This window comes from Fukomys damarensis, unplaced genomic scaffold, assembly GCF_012274545.1.
Source record: "Fukomys damarensis isolate Sample0158 unplaced genomic scaffold, DMR_v1.0_HiC HiC_scaffold_24, whole genome shotgun sequence".
Classification (NCBI taxonomy): Eukaryota; Metazoa; Chordata; class Mammalia; order Rodentia; family Bathyergidae; genus Fukomys; species Fukomys damarensis.
Window position 1 is genome coordinate 12465672 of NW_022900936.1, and position 21139 is coordinate 12486810.

The window sequence follows — 21139 nt, forward strand, 5'->3', positions numbered from 1 at the left end:
AATCAGAAAAGTCAGCAAGGCAGTGGCTCTCACACCATCCTGATGGGAGCGGAAGGGTCAGGTGAATTTCATCTTAACCCAATTCATGAGGCAAATTCCAGCAATTGCTAGGTTCCACATAGGTTACAAGAGCCCCCAGGAAAGCCCATGATAGGGTCATCATCGCTCAAGTGTGAGTCTCAGACATGCAGGGTTCAGAAGAGGTGAGTCTTGATATCACAGGTGTAGAAGGTGGGGATCTCTGATGGTGTCCTCAGTAGTAGGAGCCAAAGCCAGAGCCATAGCCAGAGCTACAGCCATAGCCACAGCCACACAGAGAGCGGGAGCCATAGCCATAGCCACAGCCATAGCCGGAGCCATAGCCACAGCCCAGTCCACGGAAGCCACAGCCATAGCCAGAGCCACAGCCATAGCCGGAGCCATAGCCACAGCCCAGGCCTCCATAACCATAGCCCAGGCCTCCGTAGCCACAGCATCCATAGCCACGGCCGCCATAGTAGTTTCCGTAGTAGCTGCCACACATGGTGTTGGTTGTTGAGGTTGTCGCTGGGTAGAGGAGGAGTGTAGGTGACTTGAGTCTGCACAATTCTCACTGCAGAGGGCCTTTTATATCCCTAGACTGGGTGGGACCACAGCACGTGCTCATGTCATTTGCTAATGTTGTGACTAATGTGTTGTTAAAGACTAGTGGGCAACATCTTAAGGCATCAAAGATGCATCCCTTAACCAGTGATGGTAACTTTAACGAGAGGGTAGCGTCACACATGCAAAGCTAACCTTCATATCAGATCTTCAGTTTAAAATTTGAAAAAGTGCCATGTAAACAAGGAACATTCTGAATGTTTTCACTTGACTTGCTCTTAACTACAATATTTTTGTAGTTGACCTGCAATAATTATGATCTCTCCTTGGAGATATTTTTAATATTTCTTCCAAATACCGGTTGTGTTTGTGTGGATTGATTCCCCCTATTTATCGGATATTGGCTACTTATTTATTTTATCTGTCTCGATTAAAAGTTCAAAAAAAGAAAAGATTTCAATATAAAGAGACAAATAAACCAATTTTTATTTCTTCAAATTATTTCTTTTCGCTTATATCTTTGTGAACATCTAGATAAACAAATCACCTAAATAAGTTATTGTCATGGAATGGGAAAAAAATATCCAAAGGGGAAGTGGAACTGAGAGGGGTAGGGAAAAGGAAAGAAGGGGAAGGAAAAATATGAGAAAATGAAAAAAATGGAAACAAAGTGTTTCTAAATAAAGAGGGTTGAAGGGGAGCTTTAGGGAAATGGGGAAAAAATGAAAACCAAGATATATTATGTAAAGGTACAGATCCTCAATGAATGTCAGCATATTGTAGACCTAAAATGTACCAGAAAAATTAATGAATTAGAAAAGTATTGTCATGAACTGTGTCTGCTTTGAAGGTAATATTGTTAACAGATAGAACTTGAGCTAAAGCAACAGAACAAAAGGGAATGGCCTTATTCTGACAATTATTGACAATTTATCAAGTCTGTGTATTCATCCTTACATCCATTCACCCAATGTAAATGAAATATGTACATTTTTTTTTTGTACCAGGGACCGGACTTGGGCCCTTGTGCTTGAGAGGCAGGTGGCAGAACCACTGAGCCAAACCCTGGCCCAATCAAATATAATTTTAATGAAATTCAGAGAAATCATCCCAGAGCTGTATTTCCTCTCATAATTTGCAACTTGTAGCATTACTAAAAATGGAATCCATTTTGTGATCCTCAAACATAACCTTAGTAGTTTTACTGAAATCTAAGTGGTTATGTAGAGTATCATTTATCTTACACTGAGACATTCTGAATTTGAAAAGCAATAAGGCTCAGATATGAAAGGGACAAAAGCTAACCCTCACACAGAGGCTCAAGTACAAAATGAGCTTGGAAACCTGTTCAGTGTGGAGGGATATGGTGAAAGTCAGAAAAACATCCCAAAGGCTGGCAGAAGTTTTTGCTGGCCAAATGTGGATGACTGATGCATGTAAATGATTGTCCGAGGTACTGCAACACTTCGAGTAGTTAGAAACTATGAGTTCCTACCAATATAAAGAAAAAATGAATGCATACATAAATGGGAGGCAATAGAAGTATTTTATAATAATATTGAAGTCTATAAATGTAATAGGAATCATGAAGAGAAAAGTTATCAATGGATTTAAAACTAGCAGAAAAAGATTTGATCAGCACCAAAATACTTACCTAGTCTCGATCTCTCCAAAACTGAAGAAAATAGTGACTTTGTGATAAAACTGGGACATAAAATGATCAGAGTTAATGTTATCATTATTGTGACAAAACAGTGTCACACCCTTCATGATATGGTGCAGTAATAGGGACACAGTGCAACTTCAGTGTGTGTCGTCAGCATAATCTAAATCTACTCACCGAGGAACTACAGACCAACGCAAGTTTTGGGATATTCCAACAACAACAAAAAACTATGTACTTTTGAAAATATAAAGGTCATAAAGTTCAAAGTAAGGCTGAGGAATCGTACAGATGGTGGTTCTATCTTCATTTGTGCAACTAACAGCAAAAATCAGCTCAATTCATTACTTGCTTTCTTCTCCTTTAGAAGCTATACTATAATTTTATGGAGTCTTTCATAGCATACTTATTTTGTTTGCCTCCAATCTTACAAGCTGCTCCTCTCCATTATGGTTTGCTCGACTGGTTTAGAGTTTGACTTCAAAATACTAGCGTGCTCATGACTTTGTGTTGATATCTTTGTTAGTCTTTATCCGGGCTCTTTTCTATATTTAACCTCAGGACTCTAAGTATGCTAAATACTAGAAGTAAGTTATATCCTCTATAGGATAGTCTTGAATAAGTCTCAGTTTTTACCATCAACATTGACCTTTTGTATTTGTATTCTAGACGATTCTTTAACATTTTTCTTGTTTACTAATTGGCATCAGGAACCTGTACAAACCTTACCTATCTGACTTCTTCTCCTACCCCTCTCCCAAAATTAATTTTAATGCTAAAACGAAGTGGCTTTTCACCCCTTCAAATATACCCAATTTTTGCCCACAATAACTTCCCTTTGTTTTTATCATTTTTTTAAATTACACTTGATCTTCGCCAAAAGGTTGAGAAGCCATTATCGTTTTTTTAAAGTAACACCAGGAATGGTTGTTTGTATCTGCTAATAAAATTAAAATTGTAAACTCCCTAGAGACATCTTTCATGACCATTTTATCTTAGTCTTCTCCAAGTAACTTTTGAAATAATAATGTTATTCACCTGGTTTTATTAGCCTAAGAACAATCCTCACTATTTTATCTAATTTATTTTTAAAATCCGTCTTTCGTTATTTTCTGCTGCAATTGCAAACTGCAGAAGGTTGAGACTTTTCCCGTTTTCTTCATCTACTCCACCCTTATTTCATATAACCATGCCTGAAATAGGGAATTCTTAATAAAGATTGGATGAATAAGTGGAACAGTGAACAAATAAATGAGAAGCTCTAACCTTCTATATCTAATTCTGTGTAGAACAGTCCCTCCTTTTGGTACTATGCCTTGGACACCCGGAGACGTACGCATAAACTCTGGTATCTTACTGAATTATCTGCAAACTATTAGATGAATTTGTCATTGTAACTTCATCTGCTTTCTGAATCTATTCCTTTTTATGGTGGCTAAGGTGATATATATTCACTACAGTTTATGAGTGTGATTTAAGCATACAATACAGATGGAAAACAACTTTACTTTTTCTCAATGTTTGAACACGAAGAAGGATTTTAAGACTGTTTTTGTGCTTCTTCTCATGCTCATCTCAGTTTGCCACAAGGGAAAGTGTTAGAAGATCTCTCAGGGCCAGGGATTTAGCTCAGCGGTGCGATGGCCAGCCTTGCAAGCGCAAGGACCCGAGTTCGATCCCCAAGTATAATATCTATATATATATGGTTAAAGGGCAGTAGAGAGGTAGTGTTTCACCACTCTAACAATGCCAGATAGGTACAAACCAGTAAGGGGCATTTAAGGGGCATAAGTGAAAGAGTGAGTAGAAAAATCAAGTGGGTGCTGTTATATTATCCAAAACATCCAGACACTGCCTGCTTCACCGGGTCTCCATGGTTCTCTACGTGAGACCACTTTGTGGTTCTAACTTTGTTATTTATGAAGGGGTGGCATGGGAAGACTTCAAAAAAGAGGAAGAATATCTCAACAAGCAGGATTCACGTGCATACTTTGTGATCCCACAGTCAACAATTTTAAATTTGGAATTTCGAGGACGCGAGGACCGCAAAAATGAGGAGATGGCCCTCTGCAGACTCCTGACTTCACACTGACACCTAGTGGCAATTTTTGTTGGACACGTGGTTGAGAGATTTTTTTTTTTTTTGAGGCTTTATTTATTGTTTTTTTTATGCCAGTTAGATCGGAGAATAAATCCAGAATAGACTGTGGTTTGCCTTGCACACCACTTAAGTGGTGTAAAACGGCCTGCACAGATTAGGAGACTCCGACTACAGATCAACTCCTCTGCCTCAACTAAACCTTCCATTCCTGACACCATGAGCTACTACGGCAGCTTCTGTGGTGGCCCGGGATACACAGCTATGGCAGCCTAGGTTGTGGCTGTGGCTCTGGTGGCTATGAATACACCTGCTACCGTCCATGCTGCTGTGGATGATACTGGTCTGGCTGCTACTAAGAACTGCTGATTGGTGCTCACTTTGGTTCATTTGCTTATGCAACACTGAGGATATCAACAGAATGATCTCTTTAAATTTATCCAGATCTACTCTTTGATTGTAATGAATCACACCAACATTGACCAGTGGAAATTGCCAACACTTAGGGGAATAATCCTTTGATATTTTGTTATTATTATGTTTGTTGGCACATAACAGTTTTCGTGTAGGGGAATTTATAATGTGTTTTTTAATAACGCTAAACACTTCATATTACTACTGCTTTTCATGAATACTCATTTCTTGTCATCATACAGGAATCCTTTAGTGTGTGTTTGTGTGAGTGTGTATGAGGAGGTCGCTGCTTTTGTGGCTATTTTAATGATGCAGCAAAACATAGGTAGCGTGTCTTATGACTGTTTCTATTTAGACCCTTAAAACTGTTCTGATGTGCTGATCCAACTCTCTACATGGTTCTAACATAAATATTGTTTTAGAAAATTTCAATGTCTGAGACAGATAACAGAAATAGTAACACCGCTATTTATCAAATTTTTGACTGTAATTTTCCATTATAATACAATATGATTTAATCCCTACATCATGTGTTCTGAATTCTTTTCACTCACAAATGAAAATGCTCTTTATGATCTGATTGGTATGCTTGCATAGACTTATTGGCCCACTTCATCTTGACATCTGTCTTAGTCTTTTTTTACTGAGTTTATTGGTACATTTTAGGTATACAGTACAGTTACATTCATCATTGGTATCTTGTACCTTTGCATGACAAGTTGTGGTTCTCATTTTTCCCCTTGTCCCTGCCCTCCCTTCACCCTCTCCTCCCCTCCACATTTATTTCTATTTTTTCATTTTCTCATATTTTTTCTTTTCCCTTATTTCCTTTCCCCTACCCCTCCCACTTTCCCTACACCTTTAGCCCTTTTCTTCCTATTTCACATTGTCAATTATATCATTAGGATCCAATGTACTATTGTAGTTTTTCACACCAGAGAAACTATTCAGTATTTACACTGTGTGACTTATTTATTTCACTTAGGAGTATGTCCTCAAAATGTATCAGTTTTCCTGTGAATGAATCTAAGTTCTCATTCTTTATGGCTGAGTAGTATTCCATTTTATAGAAAAACCACATCTTCTTTATCCAGTTTCCAACTGATGGGCAAATGGGCTGTTTCCAAGTTTGAGCTATTTCCAACTGTGCTGCTATAAATATAGGTGCACATATATCACTGTGATATGATTCTTTTAATTCTTTTGGAAAGATACCCAGCAGAGGGATGGCTTAGTCTTTGAGTTTGTATGATGCTGATTGTCTTGCGGAAAACCCTTCTTACCATGTCTAAAAGGCAGTGTCTTTGGGAGAATAACATTGCACAAAACCTATATCTGTCCTCAAAGTACATATCTGGTCCAAATACATGAAATTAATATTGTCTCTACCTTGAAAACAGTGCCCATTCAATGAAACTCCCTATAACTACTTCTTATATTTGTTCCATCTACATATTATTATCAAAATAGCAAGACTAATTATACTCAAATATAGAGATTTATTAGTTTGCTATTCTTTATTATATTTCTCTTGAATATAAATGCCACACGAATAATGAAAGATACACAAGAGATTACATATTGTATATTAATATAAGAGACTTACCAATCATTACTTTTTAAAAAATATTTTTATTGGTACATTGTAGGTATACAGTACAGTCACATTCATCATTGGGATCTTGCACCTTTACATGACAGGTCTTGGTTCTCATTTCTTCCTCATTCCCCAGCTTCCCTCCCCCCTCACCCTTCCCTATTTACAAGACTTTGTTTCCATTTTTTTCCTTTTCTCTTTTTTCTCTTCCCTTTTTTACCTTTCCCCTATCCCTACCATTTATTTTTATTAACACATGATGTTTGTGTTACATAATAATTACATTATTCATGGGGAGCACATACAAAGCACTTTTTATTTATGTGCTCTTCCTTCTTATCCCTTCTTTTTGTTTCTTGCCCATTTGAAAATATCTATTTCCTCTGATCGGTCTTTTATTTTGTTTTTTATTCATAGTTTGGGTTTCTCATATATGAGAAACTGTGTGATATTTAACCTCATGTGTCTGATTTCTTTCTTTCAGTGTTATGGTCTCAAAGTGCATTCATTGTACTATAAATGCATCAAATTTATCTTTCTTATGGCAGAGTACTCCATGTTGTGTGAATACTGTATTTTCTGTATCCATTTGTCCATTTGGCATACAGGCTGCTTTTAAGATTTCACTGTTTTGAACTGTGCTGCTTTAAACACGAGAGTATATGTATCACTCTAATGTCATACCTTTCCCTCTTTCAAGAAGATATTTAGAAAGGCAGTAGTTGACTGAAATCTCCATACTGAGATACTTAGTGATTATACTAATTTGCTTTCCTATCAACAAGATAGAAGGGTCCCTTTCCCCTGCAGCCTCAACAATATCTGACATTTGATTTCTTAATGATAGTCATTCTTTCTGGTGTAAAATGCAAGCTCAGTATTGCTTTCATTTGCATTTGTTAATGTTCAACATTTGAAATGTATTGATTGGGTATTTTTACTCCTTTGGAGAAGTTTTTAATCTTTTCCACTTCCCCATTTTTTAACTGGGTCTTTTATTTTGAAGGTATATTTGGGGGTTCTTTATATTTCCTAGATATTAATCTATTCAATGTTTAGCTGGCAAAGTTACTTTCACATTTTGTGGGTTGTTTCTTCAATCTTTTAGTTGTTTCCTTTGCTGTGAAGAGTATTTTAAATTTGATATCATCTAATTTGGTAATTCTTGATACTATTTCTTGGCAAATGAGGTTTTTTTTTGGAAAGTACTGGCCTAGGTCCAAAAATTTAAGAGTTCTAGCTATTTCATTTTCCTGCACATTAACTGTCCCTGTTTTTATATTTAGACCATTAAATCATTTTTATTTTAGGTTAGTACATGGTGAGAGATATAGTTCTATCTTCAGTCTTCTGTGTGTTTTTAGCCACTTTCCCTGCATAATTTTTGGCCCCTTTGTCGAATACCATGTATGTAAACAAGTGTGGGATTATAACTGTGTCCTGCATTCTGTTCCATCGATCAATGTTATTTTTGGTGCCAATATCACTGGCACACAAAACAGAATGTGCTGTTTTTATCACCATGGCTTTGTAATATAACTTGAAATCCCAGATTTTGATGCTTTCTGCTTTGCTCTTGTTTTTCAGGACAGCTTTTGCTGTTCTGCTTTCTCTTCTGCTACTATGAGAATTTTAGCATTTTTTCTCTTGTTCTAAGAGGAATGCTAAGATAGCTTTCCTTTTTCTGATGTCCTTTTAGATCTCCTTTTCAGAGTAATACAGTTTCCATTATAATTGTCTCTTACTTCCATTGATAGATTAATTCCTAAGCATTTAATTTTTCTTGAGGCCATTAGAAATGATATTGCTTTACTAGTTTATTTCTCAACTAGTTTATTATTGGTGTATAGGAATGCTATTGATTTTTTGGTTGATTTTGCTTCTTACTGAATTTGTGAGCTATATGAACCTTTTGATATAATTGTTTGGGATTTTATGTAAAAGATAATATTGTCTGTGAATAATTGAATATTTTCCTATGCTTACTTTTTTATTTCTCTCCTTTGATTGCTTATGATAAAGTTTTGAGTATTATATTAAAAAGGAGTGATGATATTAGATATTCTTGTCTTGTTCCTGAGTTTGGAGAAAATGCTTTCATTTTTCCCCTTTTAATGGGATCTTGCAGTAATATCATAAATGCCTTTATTAGATTGAGCTAAGCTATTTCTGAACCTCTCTTTAGGGTTTGTGTCATGAACTGATGTTGGATATTCCCAAATTCTGTTCCTGTGTCTACTAAGAAGATCACATTATTTTTGTCCTTGATTGTATTTATGTGATATATTACACTTACTGATTTGGGTACTTTGAACCATCCTTGCATCCCTGGAACAAAGCCTATTTGGTCATGATATAGGGTCTTATTAAAGATTTGTTGTATCCATTTGCCAATATCTTGTTGAGGACCTTTACATCTATATTTATTAAAAACTTTGGCCTCTTATATTTATTTTAGTAGAAAAAAAGATAATGTGAGCTTCTAGGAAGTACTTTGGCAGCATACTTTCCCTTTCAATTTTGTTGAAGAATTTGAAGATTACACCTTTCTGAAGTTCATGTACAATACAGTGTTGAATCCGCTGGGTCTTGGGCTTTTCTTAGTAAGTTTTCTCTCAGGATCAATTTAATTGCCTGTTATTGGAACTTTTCTGGTTTTTGTATCTTCTTGGTTTAGATTAGGTATTTTGTATGTATCTAGGAATTTATCCATTTCAAATTTATTGGAGTACATGTTTTCAAAGTAATAATAATAATAATCTGAAATTCAGCTGTGTCCTTTTTCTTTTCTTTTGAAATTTAATTGATAATTGGTCTTTTATTTCATTTTTGTAAGATTGAGTAGGCTTTGTCTATTATTTTTTGTTTTGAAAAATCATCTCTTCAAATGATTTTTTATAGTTTTAGTCTCAATTTCATTAACTTGTACCCTGATATTTCCTTCCTTGTAGTAGCTTTGGATTTGGATTGTTTTTGTCTTTCAAGAACTTCAATTTGTGTTATCATTCAATTACTCATTTGTGAGTACTATGTTATTCTGATCTAAACATTTTACATACTTTCACATTAGGACTGCTTTCCTTTTGTCCCATGTGCTTTGATATGTTGTATTGCCGTTATCATGTGATGCTAGAAACTGTCTGATTCTTCTTTGATTTCTTTTCTGGATCATTGATTAGTTAAGATTGTATTATTTAATCCCCAAAGCTTCTTTTGTAGAAAGTTCTATGTGTTGTTGAGAAAAATGTGTATTGTTGCATTTTTGCTAGTTGATGTGCTAGGGGTACTGAGGTCATCTACTGTAATTGTGCTGATGTGTAATCTGATCTTGTATGTCCGTCGATGTTTGTTTTGTGAAGGCAGGTGAGACAGTGTTTGGTGCATATATATTTATAATTGTTATCTCCTTTTCTTGAATTATTCCCTTAACCAATATGTGGTGACTTTCTCTTCTGATGAGTTTTAGCTTGAAGTCCACTTTGTCTGAAAATAGGATGGCTATTTCTGCTTCTTTTAGGGCTCCTATTATACAAAATATTGTTTTTCATCATTTCATGTTTAGTTCTTAAATTGCATTTAAATTAAATGAGTATGTCATATGAAGCATATCATCAGTTTTGTTTTCACTTGATCTTAGGGCAAAGGCCGAGAAGCGATCATCAGTTTTGTTTTAGGATGCAACATGCCAATCCGTATTTTCTTTTCTTTTATGGCTTGAAACACTTTAAGCTCTCCTGGCCTTTAAGGCTTTTATAGCTAAGTCTCCTCTAATTCTGAGTTTGCCTTTATAAGTGATTAAGTGATTTGTTGGTTTTCTCTAACAGTTTTTTTTTGGGAGGGGGGGTGGTACTGGGGATCAAACTCGAGACCTTGCACTTGCAAGGCAGGTGGTGGAACCACTGAGCTAAATCCCTGGACCTCTAACAGTTTTTAATATTCTGTGCTGAACATCTGGGATATTGACTATGATGTGTCACAGAGAAGGGTTTTCTTTTTCCTGGTCATGGCTATTTGAGGTTTTATATGCCTTGTTTGTCTGTTAATTTTTTCCCACATATAGATGTTTTTATGCAATTATTTCTGTAAACATGTTTTTTTTTCTTCCTTTATTGTCCATCAAAACTAGGTGAAGCTCCTATAGCGAAACCTCACAAAAGTATTCACTCTCCCATGCCTAGCGCCCCCTTGCAATTCTTAACTATTAAATGTGCCTCACTGGGTTCCCAGAAATTCATAAAACAGATCTCAGGGTTCCTTACTTTAGTAAGAAAGGAGTCTCTTCATGATTCCTATTGTAGTAAGTCATGACTAGTCTGATTTCTTAGGTCCTCTCCAATTTGGGTCAGTAGTTTTCCCTGTGTCATTATTTTTCTTAGAAATTAAAGAAAAGTAGTTATTTTTCTCAGCTTATTCAGCATTGTACTTGTTAGGATGAAATGATGACTTCCAGGGTTTTTACAGGCCAGAGTAGGAAGCAGAAGTCCCTTATTTGATATTTTATGCTATTTTAATTCTAATTTCACATTACTCCTGGTAGAAATATAATCAGTTATTTTATATTTTTACTCTATGTTTTACCTTACTAAAATCACACATTAATTGTGGTAATTTTGGCAGATCCCTTATGATTTGTGGGTGATTATTAGCCACAGATTAAGAAAAATTCAAGTCTTTTTTTCAAAGCCAGGAGTTTTATTTCATTTTTCACCTGATTATATTGGCTATGACTCTGTTACAATAGAAATGATAGTGGATTTTTTTTCTAGAAGACAGGTGAGACCCTTCCTTCCCTCCCTCATTTCCTTCCTTCCTTCCTTTTCTTTCTTCGTTGCTTTTTTTCTTGAATGGGAGAGCAAGATACAGTCTTACTAAATTACTCAAGAGGACTTGAACTCAGGATCCTCTCTCCTTAGCCACCTGAGTAATAGAACACAGATACGTGGTACCGTGTGTAATTATCATTATTACCTTTAACATTCAAAATTATATTAACTGAAGTTGTGCACATTTAGTATCTGATTGAGGGGTTTTATTTTTATTCTGTCTTTATATAGTCTTTATTATACAATTGCTGTAATATGTGGTCTTTTTTCTGCATCTAAACAAGATTTTTTGTCTTTTTTTCTGACTGCTTTTAATTATATTAAGATATTAGCTATAATTCGTACAGCCACTCTTGCTCTTTCAAGGTAATGTGTATTTTCGTATATTCTAGGATTTTCTTTGCTTTTAATTTAACTATGAGTAGTTTGAATATGTCAGTACATTGATTTGCATTATTATTTTTTATCTGCATTATCAAGTTTTTTCAGCCTTATAGTTCATCTTTTGTAAGTTTGAAAAATTATACTATCTACTTTTAAAAACTATTATGTATGCCTCTTTTTATCTTTTCATTTCCCATACTTCAATTTTATTATGTATGTGCCATAAATTTCTTATCTTTTTAACTGTCTGCCATTCTTTTTCTCCATCACCCTCTAACCATCCATTTAAAATAGTTGCTAATTTTATATATTCAAACTTCTTTAAAATCTAATCTGGTATGAAACTCTTAGAATTTTATTTTTTTTTTTTGAGGCAGGGTCTCACTATGTAGTTGAGACTGACCTGGAACTCACTTATGTAGCATAGGCTGGACTTGAACTCACAGCGATCCTCCTGCCTCAGCCTCCCAAGTGCTGGAATTATAGGTGTGCGCCACCACACCCGGCTTAGAATTCTTGATATACCATTTTAAATCCAAATTCAAGTACTAATTAAATATTAATTATTGTAAAATTTCAGCTGTTTTTCTAGTTTTTCATATATATCAATTATAATAACTTCAAATGCCAATTCATTGATGGGTCCATTTTTATTGTGTAAAGTGTTTTAATTGCACATAATTGCTACATACGGTGTCCTCAATCAATAAATATATAGCAGGACACAATGGTGTACATCTGTAATCTCAGAAGTCTGGGAAGGGCTGGGGATTTAGCTCAGTGGTTCCACTTCCTGCCTCGCAAGCACAGAGGACCTGAGTTCAATCACCAGCATTAAAAAATAAATAAATAAATAAATTGAATCAGAACTCTGGGAAGCTGAGTCAGGAATTTTCTTAGTGAGCACTGTCTCAAAATAAAAACTGTGTCATGGTGACAATGTTGCCAGGCAATTGTCCTGGGTTTAACCTTCAATACCACACACACACACACACACACACACACACACACACACACACACAAACAAGGTTTAATAATCAAATCAAGGTAAATAACATTGCTCATTTCAAATTTATTTTTAAATTGTAAATCATACCATGTTGATTGTACTAAAATGATATTTTAGTACATGTGTATTATATATCAACCTTATCAGAGTGTTTAATATTTCCAGATTCTTATCATTACTTTGTGTTATGAGCCCTAACATTTCTCTCTTCTTGGGTCTCAGAAAGTATATACTAGGTTATTGTAAATTATAATCATCCCATCTACCAATATTCAGTCTGTACTGTTTTTCCACCCAGAACTCTGCATGCAGGCTGGCTTTCCTAACATGTCAAGAGCAGAAGCAGTATTTATCCTCCGTTGGTTGGGGTGATCACAGAAAGATTCCCACATTGTGCAGTTGGGTCTCTGTAGATTAAGTGCGTGCACGTATTAAAGAGGTCTGATTTACCAGACCCTCATCATTACCTTCTCTTAGACCAGATGCTGCTTGCTCTTGTTGACCTCCAATTTAAACTCCCTCCCTTCATTTAGTATTCTAAGAAGCATTTAAGAAATCCTCTAATAAAAGAAAAAGTTAACCTGTAGGTGTTACATTGTCTTCTTCTGAAGTTTTCCATCTTTTATAGAAGGAACAGCATGCCAATCAACAGCAGAAAATTGTCTCAGATATTACTTTGTTTAAATGAAAAAACAGTTTAACAGTTGGTGTTTGTCCTCAAAGGGATATTCACAGATGATTTGAAATGTGGTAATGGTCCAAAATACATATAGGATTGTTTCCAAAGCAAGAAATTGTAAAATATTTTGGAAACCCATTACTGCTAATAAAATGCTCATTTAGAAAACATTTACACTATCAGAAGAGATTATCTAAGTTATTACAAGGAGAAAGCCCATCTTAAATACACACATACACACACACACATATGAATTTCAAAGTAAATTAACAAAAAAATAGAAAACTATAGGGGATACATGCATCAAATTATCAGCATTGATTATTTTTATAGGGCAATGAAAATTCAAAAGATTTACATCTTATTTTAGATTTTTTCTTTTTTGGGGGGAGTACCAGGGATTGAACTCGGGTCCTTGCGCTTGCAAGGCAGGCCACCAAACCACTGAGCTAATCCCTGGCCCCAATTTTAGAATTTTTTCTAATACCTTAATATTTCACTAATGGCAAATTGTGTCTATTTAAAAGAAATAATTTATAAATCAGGTTGAGCTGATTATTCGGCTCAAAGGTAAAATGTATTTTAGAAAAACATCATATAGCTCAAATACAAAAAACCCTTTTAATTGATCCTGCATGTTTCTAACATGTATAGTGATGCCATGAACAAAATGGATGTCAGTTTTTACTTACTTATTTTTCGTACAATCTTGTTCTTTAGGATTTTAATAATAAATAAATATTTTAAAAACTATATCAATATATACAGATATAGATGTAGACATGGATATAAAAGAATATACATACATTTCATTTTCTTTTGCTTGAGGAACAAAGACATCACAAGAAATAATATCAGAGAAAAGAAAATATTTTATTTAAAGAAGTAGACATTAAGTTAATTATCTAAAATTTTTTCTGATTTAATTTTTAATATTTTTAGAGTCAGTTATTTCAGAAACATGAGAAATTTTATTAATTAGTACAACTGGCAGCATTGAAAAGACTACAATGGCTTTTGCTCCATAACCTCTTCATTTAAAGCAAGATATTTATCAGGGATGGGCTGCAGCTCAAGGTCACCACACCTGCTTGGCAAGCCCAGGGCCATGAGTTCGATTCTAGGTATGAAAAAAAAAAAGAAGTTTATTTCCTGTTTTGTAAATGATTACGAACTACAATTTTACCTAATTTTTTTGCTCTATGCTACCATATTTTTTATTTCACTGAAAGCTGTGTTCTCTGCCCATCACCACACATCACCTATACATAAACCCATTATACATGGTTTCTTTATATATTAAACTTTGGCTTCTTGTAACAGTTTTGGTGTAGTCAGGCTTACTGAGGTGAAAGTCAACATCACAGCATGTAAAAAGACATAATGATTCTGACTTGTGTTGCAGTGGGTTAGCTTTACTAAGGGCTGGTTCTTCATGTTTTCTCAATCTGTGACCTGGGCAGAAGGAACAGACTTAACTAGGGGGCATTCTTTGGCAAAAGGGAAAAGTTGACAAGACTTCTGAAATCCTTTAGGTCCTCTAGAACATTCTCTTCAGGTGCCATGTAAATTACAGTTGCTTTTATTCCTTGACCAAGTAAACACCATTATAGTTGGAATGTGAAATACTCTTACAGGGAAGAAAGAAAATAATTTGAACAATGATAGTTTACCAAACTTCATCTTCATGTGCATGTATAAATGCTGGCCTGGTGAAAGTTTCATCCAAATTCTCCTGTGATTCATCGATCTGTCCATGTAGCAGTTCCAGTAGTGTCCACCATAGCAACGCATCATGTGTCACCTGAGCCTCAGGAGGTCTTCATTTGCATTTTTCTTTCCCATGTATTCTATTTTCCTGCAGCTTCCTTCTCCTCCACCCCTTTTGCATTAATATTGGGTATTCATTACCCATTCAAGAATAATTCCTGTGTGAGTATCGTATGCAAACGGGAGACTACTGAGAGAGAAAGGTGTCTGGACTCTGTGCTCAACTTTAATAAGAAGCAAGGCTGCTGCTGATGAATGCTAACACATAATACATCATACTTACTGTATGCAGATCTCTCTTCTCAGTGTTTGATCTATAATAACTCATTTAATATTTTCTTAAATAATCTTATTTGTCTGGTTGTCTTTGAATTCTAAGTCCTTAGCAGATGGTTAAATTAGAAATCTACTTTTTTTGAGACAACTGGGAAATTTTTAATATGATCTAAATACTAGATGTTATTGGAAAAGCTATCCTATTTTGATAAGGATTAGAGGTGATAAAGGGCTATGGCATCTGTAACATACTTTGAAATCATTCTACAGAAATGTTTATAGTTGCTGGACATTGTGTCTCACGCCTGTAATTATTGCACTCTGGAGACTGAGGCAGGAGAATAATGAGTTTGAGTCCTACTTGGGCAATGTAGTGAGACGTTGTTTCAAAGTTTATTAAAAAAAATTAAAAGGCTGAAGATGCAGCTCAGTGTGAAGGACCTGGGTTCGATCTGCAGTTTTAAAAAATTTTTCCTACTTGCTTATTTCTGAATAATGTCACAATAAAAAGTAAAAGTAAAATGCAGAAATAATAAAAATAATCACACAGATATTAGAAAAAATAGTGTAACAAATTATTCCAAGAGTTGATTATCTGAAATACAATAAAATACACAGTCATGAAATAAAGTGTAAGGGACAAAAGGCAAATGGAAATAATTAGAATTTCTAATATTTTATAAGATTTTTCAGGGTACCTTGCATAATTATGCTAATGAACATGAATTTGAATTTAAAGCATGATTTTATTCTCATTGCTAAAACTATTTCAAGAAGTAAATATGGTTAATTTTCCATGTAAGAGAGCAGAAATCTTATCAAAATCTTTGAAGTCTTTCAAACAGGGACCACATCATTACCTTGCTAATTATTCAGCTATCAGTGACAAAGACCCATTTCTTGGTAGCACACTGTCAAATCTTGTTTTCTCATTGTTTCAGTTTTCAATTAAGAGTTTCCATTCTTATCTGAATTTTAAATGTAGGGCTTGATATCATCTTGCAAAAAGTGGCACATGAGAAACTGGAGTTGCTAATTTTAATGACAAAGATTATGGGCATCCCAAACGATAGTAAGTTAGACATAATTATACACCAAATGTGCCAAAGCTTGAAACATGAACAGCCATACAATTGAGCAGTCATCCACCTCTAACCACCACCACCACCATCTTCTGTCTTGTCAGGCACTTACTTTTGAGTCTCCTAGCAGATAACTTTGTCTCATTGGATTCTATCAGATTTGTCTTCTAAGTCATTTATTATTTTATTTCTCCTGATCGGTTCATGCTCCTTACATTTGTCATTTACTGCCATCACAATTTCTAACTCAAAGACTTTAAAGGCTATCGTGCATGGCTCAAAATAGTTATCATGTAGACAACAGATTTAACCACTAACCTCAAAATTTGTCTGCCGCTTCATCCTCTTTGCTCTACCTTATGAGCCACACTTTCATCCACATAACACAAAAACACATCCCTTTTCCAAAAAACAATGACCAAATCCTTAAATCTCAAATTCACAGTTATTCACAACCCCATTACAACCATGCCATTTTATGTACATAATCAAGAAGGACTGTACCACCACTGTCATAAAAAGTTTGTCATACGTGTTAGTTTCCTATGTGTGCAATGTTCATGCCTAGCGTCCTGGGATTATTAGCAATGGCACCACCTTTAATATTCAAGTGTAATGGTTTGAACAATGAAGTAATGGTCTCCTGTCTATATTGGTCTTGTCGATCACACTTCTTTCAGGTAACTCATTTCTCCTTCTATCCTTTGACTCGTCCAGCCTAATCTGTACAGTGGTTCAAATCCCTATACTCCACACTCAGGCTCCTAGCTGCAACGGGTGAAAGTCCCTGATCTCACAGGTGGTGGCTGAACACATTGTAACATACTCTTTGTGGGTGAGTAGTCACTGTTACTTGATAATCCTTTTATTTGTTTTCAGACCTCTTTATTATGAGCACCCCTCATAGCCTTTCACCAATAACTTGCAGGCTTCTTGTTCAAGGCTCAATTTTACCTTCCTCTGTCTGCAACCCTTGCTTCTTATTTCATGGAGAAAAGAGATTCTATCAGGGGAAATCCATTTAATTTCCCTCCCACTCACTTATCTGCATTTTCACCTGTCATTTGGCCTTTTATCTCAGTCTCAGAAGAAACCTTATCCTTGCTCCTGTCCTGAAAAAAATCATTCTCCCACTTACTTTAAATGCCATCTCCTTCACCACCTTGCTTGACAAATTATCATCTCTGTCTGCTATATTTTCACCTTCTGATTTTTCTACTGACATCTTTCCTGCAGTCTATAAATTTGCTCAAATCTTTAGTTATTAAAAAGGCTATCTCAACAGCACATCACCCGTGGCTAGCATTCTCTGTACTTCTTTTAAATCAAGATGTTAAATATTTTTCTCCAATTCCTTTCATTCTCTCTTCATTCAATTCTTCTGACATGTCTCATTATAAGCCCTTGATTATTCTCAGTTAGATCACCAGTGACCTAATGATTTCCAGTCTCTGTGGAACGTCTCATTGTAGCTTTCTCTGTGGCATCTGGCACCGATGACCATTTTGTTCCTTGGTGTCCTAGTTACTTTTCCCGGTTGCTGAGATAAAACAACTGATGCCCAAAGTTAAGGGAGCAAAGGTTTATTGAGCTCACAGTTTGTAGAGGCTTTAGTTCATAACGGGTTGCCTGTTAGACAGGGTGGGATCACAGAGAAGAAACAGCTCATGGCAGGCAGAAAGTAGCAAAGCAACAAGGGATGACTGCAGCTCCTTCTAACCCTTGTAGCCCATCCAGGCTAGTTAGGGACAGTAGCACTCACATCCTTAATCCAAGTGCCTTGATGCTAGCACTGCACCATGAATCCATCCCAGTGTCACACACTCTAGATTCAGCCACCTCTGAAAAACCTCCACCTATGGCTGTATGAGGCTTTGGAGGGACATCTAGATACAAGCCATAACCCCTGGTTTCCATTATATGCTTTCCTTGCTTTAGTTCCCTTTCTTTTATAGTGCTTCCTACTAGTCTTGGCCATAACGTGATCCTTAGTCCATCAGCTTGAGGGTTGCCCTTGGTCATTAGCTCCACCACTTAATGTACACGATCTGATCTCATAAGCCATAACTAAAAGCCCTTCAAGATACAGCTCCCAGATTCATGTGGAATAAACCCTTCTACTGTCTCACATATCATTGCCCATTTTGCTCAGTTTCACCCACTAAAATTTTGGCTATTGCAGGCATCCTTAAGCCTTCCTCTCTAGGGATAACCTCATGTCATTTCTGAGCATTTCTGTCCTCAGGCAAGATCAGAATCAACTGTAAAGTCTATACTAAGCATCATATTGTCTAGGAAGTGTTCCCTTGTCTGCCTCCCACATTCTGTGTAGTCACATCAAGTGCACCCAGAGGATCTCTTCACCCATCCCTCACCAAGCCCCCCTATACTTTATTACAGTATTTAATCTTTTTTATAGTTGTTTATTTCAGGTCTACACTAATAGGATTTGTTAACTCACCTAACTTGTACATTGTACAAACTGAACATTTAAGAAAAATAAGACATAATCTTTACCCTGAAAGAGCCTAAAGCCCAGGGAACTAGACAGGGAAACCTATACTATGGGGGTGGGGGGCACATGGAGAAAGGAGGCCACAAAGGTATGAAAGGAACGTAAAAGGTAAGGTGAATCATCCAGTGGGCAGATACATATAGGTTGTATTTTCTATGATAAAGATAAAGTGTTCAAACAAAGACAAAATGGAAAGCCCTCACAGGTAGAGTTAATGAGTTATATAAAAGCATAGATGTACAAAACAAGAAATGGAAACAGTAAACAGAAATTATTTGTGTCTTTTCTTGCCTTAGTTAATTAATTTTCAGCACTTGGCAAAGTTCTTACAATAGATATCTGAATAAATGAATGAAGTACAAATCATTGAAAACATAATGTATATTATTATCAAGCAAAAATACCAGTGCATGGATAATTGTTGTTTTCCACAGAGCATATTTTGTTAAAAATAGGGTTGTGGCTGATACTTCTGTAATTGACATTAATTATCCCAAATCATGGTAAATGCTCCATCTCAGTTAGTTTATAACCAATGTCATTTTCCAAAACATTAGCTCCATTTTTTTCTAACATATCCTGGCTCTTAGCCTTTGAATAATTTCTGTCAGATGACACATCTATTGTACCATTTTAAAACATGACCATAATTTTTTGTGTTTTACCTCACATCTTTTGTGTTTTGTTCATTGAGTCACTGGAAGAAGACATGAAAAGCCACAAAGTCTGTCTCGTGGATTCTAGCTGGCCAGCTTGCTTAAAACCTCAGTTTATTCAAATATTCTGTTATAGTACATTTTAGTGGATGGTGACTTTTAGTGCATTTTACAGGATGTCTTTGGGAAAAAGATCTGGAATCACTCTAATGTCAATGTTTGTAATTGGCAAGCGGAGTAAATTTCTAGATATATTGTGATTATAACTGGCGCAAAAAGTTGAGCTGATAAAAGATACTATAAATTTTTTTAGGAGAGGAAAAAGTACTATCGAAGTAGAAAGAATAAAAATGTTTGAAAAACACACAAATTAAAAAAAAAAAAGAAAGCCAAACATTACATTTGCTTTGAATTTGGGTGATGATTCAATTTCTTTGTATCTTTGTTGTTGATTCTACAAAATTGGGGATATGTCTATTAGGCTTTTAACTAATTCAGTGAGATGAAATACAAAATAGTGCCCAAGAAATATTAGTTTGCCCATAGTTTTGAACATTTATAGAAGCATTTAATCTATTCAGAGTCAGTAGAGTAGTGAGGTTCATTGTACCTGGAACTTATGATTCCTTCTCTAATGAGTGACACGTGATGCTGGACCAGATGCCTCACTGATGAGAGCATGAGTAGAGCTACAATTTTTCCATGCATGAGAGATTGCTTTACAAGTTTTGAAGTGTATTTAATAATTTCGTTAACAAAATATGTGTGTCTGACACTTCTCAGGTCCTACTTATTAAATCAAAGCAGCACTGTTTTCTTTTGGCTAGACTAAGGTGCCTTGTCATGGAGTTAGTGAAATAGAAGATGGCCTGAAAGAACTGAGTAAATTCCAGCAAAACTGATAGTGTGGCCACCTCTAGCAGGGAAGGTGTTTCTAAGAAAGATTTGGTAATTTAAATATAGAAGCTCAGTGGGGAAGGAGTCTGTACTCTGATCAAAATGTTAGAGGGCGAAGAAACCTTTTAAGGAAATTAACAAAAAACAAATTAGAGTAAAAATACTGAACAAATACCTAACAGTAATTGAGTTTGTTTTTGTTCCACATGTTTGTTTTTTGCATCATGTACTAGTCACATTAAATACTAACAAATACTTTTGTTTACGAAGGAATTTGTCTAATTGTTTTGAAAGCCTTAAAACAATCATTTCATAATTGTTTTATCTAAATAACCTTAAAGCTTACCAAAGTATCTAAGTAGTTTAATCACAGCTAATCGAACACTTGCCTCTGGCTTTCCCCTTGTTATTAAGGTCCAGAAGCATGAGGTAAGGCTTTTATAAAATGTGCTATTATCCAAATAAAAATGCCCAAGCACACCCGACAGTAACAATGAACCCTTTGAGTGACATAATACCATCAGCACTGCTGAATCTTAACCATAAGATGTGTGTAAATCACTATCTCACAAGGTATTCGTTTTTGAGGTTTTTGATCAATACTTAAATGCTTTGAAGGATTGAGGTCATATAGTTGGAATTCATGTCAAGTAATCAATAACATGTCTGAATGGAGAATAACCTTTTAGTTGTA

The 21139-nt window shown here is 35.4% G+C and overlaps 1 protein-coding gene across 1 annotated transcript; it reads right to left on the reverse strand.

Annotated features, from left to right (window-relative positions):
* Positions 1–253: 253 nt before the first annotated feature.
* LOC104851502 (keratin-associated protein 6-1-like) lies at positions 254–3141 on the reverse strand. Its single transcript, XM_010608704.2, has 3 exons — positions 3110–3141; positions 2237–2286; positions 254–546 (listed from the first exon to the last, which is right to left on the reverse strand). Exons 1-3 carry the CDS (start codon positions 3139–3141, stop codon positions 254–256), a joined length of 375 nt encoding a protein of 124 aa, XP_010607006.2.
* Between the last annotated feature and the right edge of the window lie 17998 nt (positions 3142–21139).